The 15,523-nt window shown below is 35.2% G+C and overlaps 1 protein-coding gene across 1 annotated transcript; it reads left to right on the top strand.

Moving 5' to 3' along the window:
• The first annotated feature begins 5,606 nt into the window (after positions 1-5,606).
• LOC128191480 (uncharacterized) lies at positions 5,607-15,338 on the top strand. Its single transcript, XM_052863578.1, has 3 exons — positions 5,607-5,928; positions 13,801-13,958; positions 15,080-15,338. The coding sequence occupies exons 1-3, from the start codon at positions 5,810-5,812 to the stop codon at positions 15,118-15,120; spliced, it is 318 nt and encodes a 105-aa protein (XP_052719538.1). The 5' UTR covers positions 5,607-5,809; the 3' UTR covers positions 15,121-15,338.
• The last annotated feature ends 185 nt before the right edge of the window (positions 15,339-15,523 follow it).

The raw sequence follows: 15,523 nt of genomic DNA, 5'->3' as shown, positions 1-15,523 counted from the left end.
TTTTAATTTTTGGTATATCGGGCTCGATTTTTTTTTTTTAGGCGGGCGGGGATGAGAATCTAAAAATTTAATTTTATGTGACCTGACACAGGCAAGTGAAATTTTAGCCTCAAATTATTTCCATTAATACAAGACATGACAGAGACAGGAATTACGCATTTTTTTATTAAAATGACATTGAACTTTCCCGAATGACCTTGGATCATGATCTTGACACATCTTCAGCTTATAAGCAATCTTAATGTGAAATCAGATCTTAAAACGTTTCTCCATAAAATGAAATAATCCAGACAAAAATTTTGCGGCCTTTGCCATTGAACTTGCCCAAATGACCTTGGGTCAGGGTCATAACACACACTCAGGACATAAGCAATCTTTGCAGGAAGAAGGAACTTCCATTACTTCTCCAAAAGAAAGATATGGACCGAACACAAATTTTGCTTTCCCTGCAAGTGACCCTGCCCAAATGACCTTTGGTTAATGAAACCCTCAGCTCATAAGCAATCTTTATGTGAAGTAAGAACTTCCAATGTCTCTCCATAAGAAAAATATGGACCGGACACGAATTTTGCACAGAACAGACGTACAGACGGACGGGCAAGGTGATTCCCCCCCCCCCCCCCAAAAAAAAAACTTTTGCAGGGGGTTTAAAAAAATATGACGAATTTTCTTTAAGAAGATTTAAAACTTCGTGATATGTAACAAGACTGCATGATCAAAAATGTGTTTGTTTATGATTTATGTCAACTTGTTTTGCCTCTGATAGCTTACATAACTTGCATCTGTTTTGTAACACAGGCTTGTGGATTGGATATTGGTAGACGATATCGAAATTTAATCAGACGTTCTCTCTCTTTGGAAGTGCACTTGGTCGCTCATTGATTTTACGTTCCATGGCATTCCTCGGTTCGGATGTATCCCATATAACAATGCTAGTAAACAACGAAAAATGTGTTCCTCTGCACTCCCTCATGTTTCTTAATGTGTGAGAAGATTACTGTGATTGGGAACATCGTGTGGTCTTCTTATCCTCCTGTCAGCCTCCCACACTCTGTGTCACGGTCCGCTCCGGGCATTCCGGGCCAGTCAAGGTCATTCAAGGTCGGGCGATCTCTTTAAGGGGTTTCACAAAATTCCGCCAAAATTTTCAATTACAAACAAACAAAGTAAAGAAAAAAAATGCACCAGGAACGTGACTACTGAAATTTTGATGTTGTTTGTCAAGAGAATTATCATCAGACGAGGGTTATTGTTGATCGAATATCCTTGCGCAACAATAAATGCAATGGTATGAAAATTGTTTTCATTTTAACAGCAATATATAGGTGCAAGTTAGGCCTTAATTTAGACCTGAAAAGGGTTTTAAATTGTACCAGCAACATGTGTTGTTTGTTGCCAGACCATTTCTATTAATCAACAATTTCTGGTTTTCAGATGCAGCGACTTTAGCGTTACCAAGGTAATTACTATTTAAATAAATCAACAACGTCTTTATGACGATTTATAAACAAATCACAGTGTCATTGCCATATGGGGAACAACTTTATTACAGTATATTAAAATGCAATATAACAATTCATGATATTGTAGGTTTGGTATTATTCAAAAGTATTGCATCGTGGGCAACAGTTAATTGCACGTGAAATTTGACGTCGGTGTCTCAATTCGCAGGGGACAATTTGTCGTTAAGGAAATTAAAATGTAGAACGATATTATACATTAAATTAATGTATTAAATTAATAAAACCGTAAAAACATAATTTCTGAATATTTTGGTACGTTATTGCTTCTGTTTTCTTGATCTTTTTATTGCTAAATTTTATTGATTTCTGGCCATTGTCCATTGTTGTACTGAATATCATGTACATTTTTTCCAGCTGTAAAATATTAGGGGACAAGTGCCATGTAATCAAATTAAAATCAAATTATTGCAAATATTCTGAGCTTTTTTTTCCGTTTCTATCATTAGGTTTACGTGCATATGAATGGACCATATGCTGATGTAAGTATCCAGGTATGATTTACACTGTCAGTTCATGAACAAAGCTTATTGTTATACTTTCATGTTAAATACTGAAATCTGATTGGTTAAGACGCAGTTAATAATATTTACTATTACCCTCAGCGTTAGCAACGCACTTGGCAACGGGTAACATTAAAAAATGTTACATGCGCGAAAATTATGCGCGTACGGTTCGCTGTAGAATTCACGTTATTCCTATATAAAAGCAGTAAAATTTTCTTAAAAATTTTAAAAAAGACATTCAGTATAACAAAATAAATAGTGCCTGTTTGGGAGGATAACAGTTGAAATTGACACCCCTCGAAAACCATTGTCAACCTCCGCTTCGCGTCGGTTGACAATGGTTTTCTCGGGGTGTCAATTTCAACTGTTACCCTCCCTAACAGGCACTATTTATATAATATTACATAACATCACAATTACAAACTATTCACACCATTACATTCATTGCCACTTACGTTAATGTCTCTAAAATTCGGACAATTAGAATCAGACAATAAATGACATCCGTATTTCTACAGGTGTACAATACATAGTTATCAGAATTCACACGACGTCTATTGTACTCGTGACAACTCTAACGCAAAATTAGTACTGGTATTGCGCAATTAGAATCTCTTGAAACGAACATCACTGTTCACCTCAAAATGGGCAATTCCACGATTTTTTTTTTCAAAATTACGAACTTTTTCCTAACCCTACGTGATATTTGTCATATTGTAAACATAGAAAAAAGTTTTATCAGAGTAATTACAATGGACAAATATTTGTTGGAGCGCGTCTAAGTCCTGACGGATATCTATCAAGTCTGAGATCGCATAAAACTGTTGACAGAGTTAGTCAGTCAACCCTGTAGTTGCAAAACTATTATAGATCACCCTCAGCTTCCGCTTAGTAAATTTATGATATAATTTGGCATTCGATTATTTGTCTTTTTCCTATATATTTTATTTTTTTTTAAGTTCCAAATTAAATTATTATAATTTCTTATCGCAGAACAACCATTTGATGTTGTATATTACTTATATGTACTGTGTTTCACAATTTTAAAATGATTTTTTAAAAACGTATAGATGAATTAATTATTTTTAGGGCCTTTATTCTCACAGTTTCATTATTTATTTATTTACTTCTTTAATCACACAGTGAAATGTTAGAAACCAACATCGTCACACGTTTGTGGTCGCGATGAACTGCTGTACTTTAGTAGGTGTTGTACTGCCAAGGCGGTGAAATATCATCATTAATTTATGATTTAAATATCTTTTTGTCGAATGCAAGAGAATAGGACAAGTTTGGTCTCATGTTAAAAATTTAATTAGGTAGTATTGCACACCGCCCCGGTGAGATGTGCAATTTCTTCACACTTTGGCGGACGCATTCAGTAAGACTAACAAGTAACAACTGCACAGTGGGTGCATCGGCGAATCAAGACTTTGAAATTCAAACCCTATGGGAAATTGATATTAAAAGGATGTAGTTATTTTCTTAGCTATATGATGTCATTCTGTTGAAAGATTAACACACCGTCGATAAGACAATGGTTTTACGGTTTTGTTTACCACAAGAATAAGTCGATTGGGAGGCTGCTATTTTATTACTGAATACTTGGAATGCAAAAAATAGTCCTTTAAGTTGATTGTTAAACTATTAAGGTGTGTACCCATCAAATCATTAACTTTATTCAGATATTCTCCAGAAGTCTTCTTGGTTTTTTAGACAAATTGATCTGATTTGTTGAATACTCACTTCTTTTATTACAAAATGATACATTTGTCCTTTTTCCTATAATTCAACACTACCTAACCATGTGATTATGAAGACTACAGAGTTTTGGGGAAAAATCCCTCCGCAAAATATTGGCCAACGACATGCTCTGGAAATATTTGTTTAACCTCTAAAACACCTAACGTATCAAATGATTTCTGTCTTCGCCAATGTGTTTGTATAACCACTGCAATCAAACTATCGATACGAGGGAGTACTGAGGACGGAACAAGGCGATGGTAGCGGAGTGCATCTCAGCGCTAATTCCGTTTGTCGCCTTCAGCCAGCTAAATCCATCAATGGTGCACACAGACCGAGTATTCAAGAGAGCTATTAAGACGGTGCCGATATCTATTCTCAAGATTCAGCCGTCTCAAATGTAACTTTTGCTGACCGAGGAAAGGTACAAGTCCTCATCGAGATATAACCATACCAGGAGATTTCCAACCGACGAAAAGGATAACCATTAGATGGTCAGAATAGAGACCTTCAAAAGGATAACCATTAGATGGTCAAAATAAAGACCTTCAAAAGGATAACCATTAGATGGTCAAAATAGAGACCTTCAAAAGGATAACCATTAGATGGTCAAAATAGAGACCTTCAAATGTAACAAAATTTATCACGCAAAAATTCAAAACGCAGATAAAACAAAATATTGAACAGAAACAACAATATTACTATACTCTGAATTAAAACCAGATAAAGAATCATTGCTTAAACAAGTTACACTTTGTGCAAGAAAACCAGATTTCTGTCACAAGTTTGGTTTTTTGGGGGTTTTTAAGTTTTTTTTTTAATGTTTTTTTGGTTTTTTTTTTTGCATTTTTAACATGATCCTTCAACCTGAAATAACTAATTCACATGAAAGCTTTGGGTACTAATACTCTTTCAAAAATAGTTTTAAAAACATTTAAAAAAAATTATTTGGATATTAATCATTTACACATATTTTTAAAATGTAAAAGTATATGTCATACGGATTTGTATATTTATTAAAATTTGTTTATAATAATACTGAAATACTATGTTCAAAGCGGGTTTATTTTAAAATGAGATAAGCATTATCAGAATACTTATTACTTAGGTGAAGAATTCAATTATCAGAGTCTTTCTGATGAAACATTTATCAAAGAAGTAAGTTTTAGGGATAATGACGTTTTCCATTGATGATAAAGACCAACGCGAACCTTGGCTTTTCTGTGTTTGATTGAAAACTAAACACTAGTTTATCATATAGGTGTTCTTTCTTTATATGGTACATATATACAAGTTTCTATCTTGAAATCTGGTCTTCAGAAGCAATGAATGAACAACGCTTTTTGTCCTGAACAAGTCAATAAAAACTAAAAGCAGGTCCATAACACAACTCGCTTCTCTTAATGTTTTGTAAAAAAAATTAATAAAAATAAAACTCATTGTCACGCACACTTTTGAAATCAGTTAACCAAATCCCTGCAAAGACGGCCGATCTTTTGTAATGAATATTATAAGGCAGAGCTTCTGACGAAATCGCCTCGTATCCTATCGTATTTCCTATCAATACTCCAACCTCGGATATACAGAAGGACATGACTTATTTATGATAATTCCGTTTGTTCCATTGGGATATTTCTCACCTCCTCGACTTTGATAGCAGAACTGATACAATAGCAAACAGGTAAACTGGAATTTCATCAATCTACAGGGAGGGCCATGCTTGATTGTGACGTACAGAACCTTCCGGGTCAAAGGTCACATGTCGACGAACTATCAAGAAACTTATTCTTCATCACACAAAAAAATTGCCACACCCCCATAGATGTAGGAGCATATATAGTATGTAAACTACAGTTGGCAGCGAGTTGAACACAGTTGGTGGCGCTGTTTGCTGGACTTGAGTACCTTTGTTTACTATCATGCCGTTAGAAGGAGCCGTTTGAAATCTATCACCAGAAGTTAGAAGAAGAAACAAATTTTCCGAGTTGTTTTATTTTCAGATTTGAGTGTTGTTCGTGGGAGCCTGTGATTTTCGTGGATATGTCTGTGAACTATTCGTACATCTTATTCCTATTAACAATATTCATATGCACTATAATCAGTTTGACAGTCGCTTTCCCTCTGGATGAGTTAGAAGTTATTCAAGCACCCGAAGAATGGTAAGTCAATTCATATTCGGTAAAATTATTTAAAGTTTATCAAATAAAATTAGTTAATTTCAAGGTGGTAAGTTCTCGCTTATAAACAGGGTTTAACTGAATTCTATCAAAAAAAAAAAATTTTAAGGAAAAAAAAAACGCGATGTCATTTCATGTGCTCTTTGCATTATTAATTGTCAATTTTATTTTGCTGTTGATTTTTTTTTTTTGAAGCTATAAATACAAACCATTTTGACACGGCTCTCACATGTCATTCCTACCTTTTTTTAAAGTTTCTGAATAATTTGTTTGGTTGTTTCAGTATGTATAGCATTGTATATCGGCCTCGTCATCTTAATTATAGATGTATTGACATCCATTGGTAAAATAAAGCAATGACGTGCCAGGTACTGGTAGTTGTTTAGGAATCCCTATTTCATGGCGTGTAATGAGCGAGAGAAAGCCCTAATTAGGCCCTAACGAAGGCTGCTGAAGTCAGTCAGGTGACTGACAATTGTCAACTCTACCGGAAGTAGGGGGACAGAGGATAGATAACATATATAAGATATGAACCAGCAGAACAGCGAGTCGATTAGATCTAAGAAAGTGAAAGGAAATTAAATCTACTGATATCGTTTCTCATTACGTGTACAGTATTATGATGAGCTTCCAAATTTCATGAAAGTAAAATAAACGACGATTTTCTTGCACACAAAAGTACGAAACTTCCCTTTTAAAAAATGCATTTTGATGTTTTTATGTTTTTTGTAAGCAAAAGTATTTGACTTGTTATCTAAGCTTCAATTAATTTCAAAGAAAAATATTTAATTTAATCAGATTTGGTTAAAGAACAAGTTGTTCTATAAAAAAAAAGACAAAATGTTCTGTGATTAACGATAAATCAAACGAGCCTTTTCTATTAAATTACAACTGTAAACGTGTTTTTTTTCCCCTGGACAATGACGTTTTGGTAAAAGTATTTTTTAAATCAATGTTTCTTTCAAAATCAATCCGAAGCACATTCTATCCCCTGTGCAATCTGCCGGTCTATTTTTGACGGACCAAGGCGTTTTGGGACTGGAGTGTCTGGCGGATACTATAAAGATTTCCTTTCTTGACTTTTGTGTTCGGGCCGTCAACACGTTTCCTAGACAGCTTTATAGTAGGTAACAAAATACACCCAGGCAACGAATCTCTCAGTCTGGAAGACCACATAGACGGTTTATTTTTCTTGTAGAGTCCCGTATGAATTGATGATATTGATAATCTCCGAAGATGCCTTTGTCATATTTTGGCAAAATGTTACGTAACGTTAAGAGTTAGCTTTGCTATTTTTTCGGATAATTATTATCTTGATCAGATCCAAAGAGAATCATGTTGTCGATGGAGGAATCATATAAAATGTCTTTATTAATTTTTCGTTGATGAAATCGCTATAAATGGCGATGCATGTGGCAGTTGTCCGGGCTTGGTTTGGATACTAAGCGCCCATTTCTCATCAGATTAGAAAAGGTTACAGAACTTGGAACGAGATTCAATGGTATTTCCAGCGCTGGTTTATGCAATTAACACCAGCGTTAGGTTTTATTGATATTCTCCGGGGGGCGGGGGAGGGAGGTATAGTGTCTTACTCAAAAGACCTACAATACAATTTCGATTTATTCCTTACCCCGGGAGTATTTGTTCTTTCACGACCTATATATGATAAAACGTTTGAGTTCAGGACAATATAATTCATAGGGTTATTAGCCCTATTCCGGCGCCTCAATCACGTGCAAACCAATTGAAATGGGTTTTTGTGATTTTGACATTCCATTGAGTTGATCGTCTGGTCCCCCCGGTCGTTTTCTATCCAATATTACGGACAGTTCGCGCTTTTGATTCGCGGCAAAGTGTTTAACGGAAATTACCCCAACTTTATAAAATTAAAATCGAATTTGTTCATATCCGACGATGTCGCAAGTGCGTCAAGTATATTTTGTTTTCATTTTACTGAAGTCATATGAACATCAATCTGATGATGATGTCGATAACATTTAACATTACATATTCTAATATTTCTCATGCACTGAATTATTTCAAGTTTTAATAATCATAAATAATAGATCATTACAACAAACACTCAAATTTTAACGTAGCAGACTTGAGCGAACACATATTCTTTAGTTTAAAAACATATTAAAGAATTAAACACGTTTTTTCACAACAAATGCAAAACCATGAATTATACTTTAATGAGTACACAGCAGTTCTCGGTACCCTTTCCCTTTTAATGGAGCCTGACGCAATATTGAATAAAACAGAACAGAATATTAACTAAAAAATGACTGTTTATAGGCATGAACTTTAAGATTTTAGAGCTCTTGGATTGCCCTTGTATATACGGACAAAGCGTTAGCGGGCCTTAGCGGCCATGGGAATGATTTGGTTAAAGTGGTCGTGTATTCCTTGCACGCCCTACTGCAGTGGTCCGCTACGAAGACTCGCCATAATCCAATGACATTCCATCGTCTTGTTACATAAGTCATTGAGTGCCGAGTCATTTAGACGAAGCAAAGAATCTGACACATGCCAAACAATGAAGAAGATTACTAAGTTAAATATTTCTGTCGGTGCTGTTTCTAAAAATAAGGCACTCCATGCATAAATTCTCCCCCCTCGGGATGAAGACATTCTGCAAAAGGATTTGTGCTTAAGACAATAATGGGCTTATATCTCAAATTGCACACCCCTGATTTTATTTCTCACTGTTCCTTCCCCCTCTGGGTCTTAGAACTGACCTTTGTGGGGACCAGGTATTGTTCTTTTTTAGTTTACCAGAAAACATTCTAAAAAGGTTTCAATCAACAAAATGTATTGATACATGGTATAATTTTTAGACACATTATCTGTTACATACATGTGTAACAAATCAATTGCCACTGGTCACTTGAGAATATGAAACATTTCTAAAACAAAAACTATTTCTATTTTTTCTTTGTCCCTGTTACAGATTCCCCATCAGTGTTAGGAACTTCAAGTTGTAACTAACAGAGTAATGTTAACCTTTAAGACCATGTTCCACGTGTACAGAATTGACATATATTGGTGACCATCAAAAGCCCAATCCGTCTTTGCATCACAATGCTGCCACTATTAACCGGAAGTTAATTAATCACAATAATATTCGAATCGATGAGGATATTTATCGGGTTTGCATGTTACTCCATTGTTTTTTTCTAATAAAACACGGCTTTAGAAGGTAGTAGAAAGCATGGTAATGCCATTAATGCAAATGAAGCACGGATATGTTCTTTAGCGCGGTAATTATCAGCGCGGGACTCGGACGGCAGTATCATCGGCACTATAGGTTCGGATGGATGGATGTCTTTAAACCCGGAAGAAATAGAACGCGGAAATAGTGTAAGGTGCTACTTCCTGTCAGTTCATTCATTAACTCTTCCATTTTTTCCGCTCCCCACTCCTTTGGAATATCTTTGATTTCAAATTTACATTGTAAACACTTCAGTAAAAAAAATCGTACATGCATGACTTTCTAAGCTATTTCCACGAATACGTTTTGTAGATTTTATGTAAATTTTTGTGACAGACATTACTCTCCCCTTACGGAATAAGTAATATGGTTTCAAGACGTGGTGTTACTCAGTGAAAAAGGTCAAATTACCACGTTCATGCTACGGTATAATAAGACCAAAATCAGTCTTTATATGTGAACCAATTTCTCCCGTGATAATTAATTCTCACAATGGAGCTCTATTTATAGTCGTTCAGGGATCAAAATTAATGTTTGAAATGTGAAGCATTACCAGTCGCCCGGAATTAACCTACCGTTAACACTAAGATGGCCGCCTTTGATGAGAACGATGGCGTTATCTTTATAAGACTTTCTCATGCTAGCAATCATCGTACTATGCTTAATGAATGAAACCAATCATTGTTTAAGTTTATCATTTAACTTGTGTGTACACTCATCAAAGGAAGCGTTGACACCTTTGTTCTCACAGCGATCTCGCTCGATCCATCCAGCTCTCGTTTCCAACGTTAATTGGCGGAAACTGAATAGAATCTAAGTCGGAAACACTCGTAATCCGGACAAAACACATTTATTGGATAATAATCTACGCTGATTAGCATAATATACTTCAAATAGAGAAAAAATGTTTAATTGAATTCCGATAGTATTCGTACGACTGGTGCTGATCGCATGTTAGCTAGGATAGAATTAGCGGAAATGTCACGGATTGGCTCTGAATTCTAAACAATTCTTGGTCTTCTCAGAATATAAACACCGGACTACATGGTAATTAGCTTAATTTCCTGAAACAAAAGGCCAAAAACAATCGATTTTGTCACTTTTGTAATCTATTAATTTATGTGTGAATGAAAAAAGAACCACAATAACTGGAAAAGAAAAAGATTTTATATCAGTTTGGTAAAGATTTAATAACACGGAATTTTCACTTATTCACTAATTTAGAAAGTTTTATTTTTGCTAGGTCTTTGCGTAGGAATTGCAATCGATCTGATAACCAAATACAGTGTTGATCATTAAAAAAAACTCTATTCTTTTCTACATTTATTTCATTAAGAAATTGAATTGCTATTTATAGCGTGCACAGGACCAAACAAGCTCACATATTCTTAAAATTGGCGACTATATTTAAACGAAACATCGGATGTTGTGCCCCATTACAAGTCTTTATCAAAATACGGACTTTTAAATATTTCAAACTTCGTTACAATGGCTTTTTTCTGTGAATATATGTAAATATAACTGCATGGTGTCTAATGCCACATAACATGTATCAGTCGGCGTTATGACGAAACCGCTCCTGTTTTAATTATAAGTTCTTTGTCCACACATTTTGGTTTCATTTCGTGATTGATTGCATTGCGTAAACAGTCTTAAATGCAATGTATTTAATTAATTTCACATATCTCTATAATGTCTGTTTCTTCTGTAGCGTTTATTAAATATAACATTTTCCTCGAATCAATTTATAGAATTTTTGTAAAGTTAAATATTTTATAAACAGAGAATATTTGGAAAAATTTTCGTGGAATCAGCAATGTTTGATATAAATCGAAAACGCCCCCACCCCCAACAGTGATTTTTAACCTCTGATTTTTTAATCAAATCATGATTATCCAAACTGGCAGGATAGTTTTCAAAGCGGGGCTAAAACTAGATCATTTCTCGTTTAACTTGTGATCAATTTACGATTAAAGAAACAGGACATCGACCAAAGCGTTATTGGAATGAAGAAATACGGCGTAGTATTAATTCGTGTTCGGTAAATATTTACAGATCCCTGAAAAGACCTTCGACGATACATCAAGTACTTGGGTCCTGAATGATAATAAAGCCCTGGGTACTGGTAAACTATCGCTGTGCTAATATAACGCCGACCAATTAAGAACGCTGAAACGAGAGATTTTTTTCAGCAACTGCAATAAGTTTGTAAGCCTAGGAAGCGTATATAAATATATGTAGATGTTCAAATCTCGATTCGTGGAAACTAGAACAATCAGAAGTGCAATAGAAAACGAAGAACCTTATTTAGTATAAATCTTGCAAACAGGATAGATAAAATTGAATTCCTACAAATTGAGTTTGTAAAAGATTAAAACAAAATTCTCGATTTAAAAATTAAATTGCATGGTTTGGAGATTTTTCCATTCGTGACTCGTGATAATAAAATAAAAAATAATAAAATTACACCTTGTTCGCACCTAATGCTAAATCAGACTTAATCCGTACCAAAAGGTCGTTAACCTCCCATACAAATGTCGCCTCAAACTGAAGCGCAGAACAAGGAATTGCACCCTTCTCATTTGAAAACAGTTATGAAAATCGGTACATGATCGATAAGAATATTAGATAATAACAGGGTCGCTGATTTATTTTCTTACATCTATGAATGTAATTGACCTAATTCTACCTAGTGATTTCTTGGTTGGTTTTTTGCATTACAAATGGTTTTAGAATGCCTCAAATGTTTCGGCCCAATTAACTTTTACGACAACCAGAAAGTATTTACGACTTCTACAAGTTTTCTTTGGGCAGTTCGCTTACATACAGGTGATCTACAGCTAAAGGCTGGGATTAGTATAAGTACTTTAGAATTAGAGTAATCCCAATTTAGGCGTCCTGGTAAAGAAAGGTTTTTTCTTACGAACTGAAAAGTTTCTTTCCCCCGCAAACTCATGACTCAGTTTTTTAGGTATACGAGGACGACGTTCCGGTTATTAATAAAAGCAAAATATCCTCCTTTAATTAAAACGCCAACTTAGAAATCATAAAAATAGAAGAGGCCACAAGTTCTTGAATTCCATACAAGGCTTTGGATATAAAAAAAAAACTTCTTGCTGTGAATACCTTTGACCTGAGACAGTCTTTGAAACCTTTTACGATATTCTCCTAAGTAAAGAGCAAAGTCATTAATATGTCGACAGCGCAAAATCCGGTATAGCGCACAGTGATGTAACAATAGAAAGTTCTCGGTCTCGCGATGTCCTTAACATTTCCGTGCCGGTTTTTTGACGCTCCAAACTCCTGAAATTTCTTTCTAAGACTTAGTTTGATGCCAGTTGTTTCCGGGTCACCTTGGATGTAATTGTCCGCAAAAACTTACGTCAAAACCTTGTGTATTTTTATGTTGACATTGTAATCGCGTTGTTATACGTGTATTATCTATCTAATACCTTGACGATCGTACAAAAGCAACTCCTACCCAACACCAGTTTTCATTCATGATCTTTATGTGATATTTCAGATACAATGGGGCTAATTACGTAAATGACTCCTCGATCTTTCTGCCGCTCGCTCCTCATTCGCTGATGATTGTATCTAAGTGAATTTATTTCCAAAATTGTCCGCTTGATCTTCGATATGTCTAAGGTCACGAAAACTCACATTTGGTTGGCACAAGGTCAACTGTAATTAAAGGTTTTTTTTCCAAAAATTGCAAATCAGCACCGTGCATCTGCTACAAGGTTGAATCTGATAAGGGTCTTGGTGAAATCCGTTCCTGTCCGTTTTAGGCAGAGTTTGGGGGGACGATGCCAATAAATGCACCGCGTACAATAGCCAATCAGTAATCGGAGAACACGGGTCATATGTAATCGAATTAAAATTACAAAAACGAAACAAAAATGTCTCCATAAATATTTTGTAATTTAGCGATATTCAGTAATGTAAATTAGATGAGTGAGATTAAATGGTTTGGACGTGGGAATTCACAAGTTCAGATGGAAAGAAAAGAGGGTTTAATTGGTGATTGGTAGATTCGTTATTCCTTTGTCCATTTGCTGATTGCATAACGTGTGGGCTGCTGGAAATCCAGGAATCTCGTGTGAACTATCTTTTCCCTCACGCTCCCTTAATGTTACATTTTTTTTTATACAAGAGCGTGTAGGAATACATTCTCGTTTGCTCTGTTACTAGTATAAACATTACAACGGTTTGCCGTTTTTTGATCATTACTTGTGAACGAGGATGTTGGAGGGGTAAACCAATTTGTCCGACAGATTGATTAGCACTCGGAACAGGAAATACATTATTTGTAAAGGTTTAATTTAGATACGATTTGATAAAAGAATTACACGTTTAGCTGTGCCGTATCAACTTCATATGCAGACACAGTAGGCCAATGTGGTAATATCATGGCAATATTCTATAAACGTGTACATATAAGGGTTCTATCATGACATGACGCTAACCATATAATGTAGGTCAAATAAAATTTAACTAAATAATCAAACACTCACCGTTGTCTTTTTCTTACGTTTTTTATTTATTCTTAGTGCTGTCAGTGTTAAGATACTGAATGATATTAATCGCATTTTTCTTATAGTAACATGATTATATATTTTTAATCTTTTTATTTTTAGGTCAATATCCGAAAATAGCGATGACTTAATCAAAAGGGACTGCGCAGGCTTCCCTTGTATGTACACACATATGGCAGAAAAAGCGGGCAGGGCGTCCTTATTCCGTGCTCTGGCGAGAATCATTGACGACTGCGCGGCGGATCCAAGGTGTAATCCAGGTACGGACATTGTATACACTGTAGTGGGCGGGAGATGCGGGTTATACTGTGCCGACCCATGGACAGTGAACCCAGATCAGATTGCACAGTACCTTTATCATTAAGAGTAGGATATACATGGGAAGCAGAAAAAATCTTTAAACAGAACTTTTAACTTTCAATATGTGAAGGCGTATAGTTTACGGGGTTTAAAAGGGTCGTTTACGAATTCACATCATCTGGTAATGTATTTTTTTATTCAGAGTATAGTATACAACGTAGTTCCAACAAATGTCGACCGAACCAAAATTGAATATTTTCCTGGCTTAGAAAGACCATGGTCCGGTTTATCAGTGTTACTTTCTCAATCTACCCTACTGTTTGCTAATGATATGAATTAAGTCTATGAACACTGTTTTGATACAAGTTCACTGCTTCATATCTTGACTGTCTGACGACTCTCAAGCACTGGCATCAAAGATTTACTGCATAAACGATTAATTCGATTAATTCAAAGAAACAGTTGATTAACCTTCTTCTGCATTGGAAGCAAAGGAATACCAAATTAAAGAAAACAAGGTGATAGATTTTTTTTTCGCTCTCAAATTGATAGTCGAGACGCGGGGAAATTAAGACAAATTTCTTCTATAGTGAGATAAATCCTTGTTAGTTGTACATTCCCAGACTACCTGCGGTCGGTATCAGGGGTCAAAGAGGCGGTATTTCAAAGTTTCACCTCTAAGTACTGTAGAAAAATCCTTCGAATCAATTTGACGTACCCCAATACGTCATAGAGGGCTACCAACGTGTTGTTATTTTTAGAACTTGATCACCTTTTACAGCCAGTACGTCAGACAGTATATAGTCATGTTTTCTTGTCCATATTTGGTCTTTGACTTTGAGCGATTGGCGTTTCTTTTTCAAGAAAGTTTCTTAAATGTTTTTATAAAAGGTTCTCATCACTGCAATCTAACTTGATGGTTATTTTAATTTTTGTACTTTTATGCAGCAGTTGCTTCATCAAAATTACTACATGTACAGTGTATTTCAAAAAATTCTCCTGATTGATTTTTTCTTATTAGTCCCTGGATAGAGTAGTATTATAAATCCATACTTTTAATGTATTTTTTTTTTCATTGCAGGACGAAGAAAGAGATCAGTTCTACGAATGCTACGTAAATAGGATTTACATGAAACTGACCAATAGGAAGCTATGTCTCAGTGTATCTATTGACCAATCAGCATGGTGCATGATACTGTGAATAAATCTATCCAACTAATCATATTTATTGCTAACAGTTGTCTGGGATTCTGAGAAAACCAGACTGAACAGAGTGGTCCCTTCCATTATTTGTAGCGTAATGAGCTTTAAATTCTCTACATAATAAAGTATTTTCTTTATCTGGACTGTTGATTTTTACTGTTAATGCTGAAACGCATGTCTCAATGCATGCAGAAATAAAATAAATGCTTATATCTATATGCCATTCCCAGGAAATTGGATGTGCGCATGTCTTTCCTTTATACTAGTATATGGTTTGTTCGGTTACAATATGGTTTGTATAATGAGCTGTTTATATATGTTA

The sequence above is a fragment of the Crassostrea angulata genome, chromosome 1 (assembly GCF_025612915.1).
Source record: "Crassostrea angulata isolate pt1a10 chromosome 1, ASM2561291v2, whole genome shotgun sequence".
Classification (NCBI taxonomy): Eukaryota; Metazoa; Mollusca; class Bivalvia; order Ostreida; family Ostreidae; genus Magallana; species Magallana angulata.
This window is presented reverse-complemented; position numbering and strand designations above follow the sequence as displayed.

Bases quoted from the DNA above. Each gene is read 5' to 3' on its own strand.
- LOC128191480 (XM_052863578.1), top strand. From the start codon at position 5,810: ATGTCTGTGAACTATTCGTACATCTTATTCCTATTAACAATATTCATA. The intron at 5,929-13,800 runs GTAAGTCAATTC...TTTTATTTTTAG, and splicing joins ATTCAAGCACCCGAAGAATG to GTCAATATCCGAAAATAGCG. The intron at 13,959-15,079 runs GTACGGACATTG...TTTTCATTGCAG, and splicing joins GGATCCAAGGTGTAATCCAG to GACGAAGAAAGAGATCAGTT.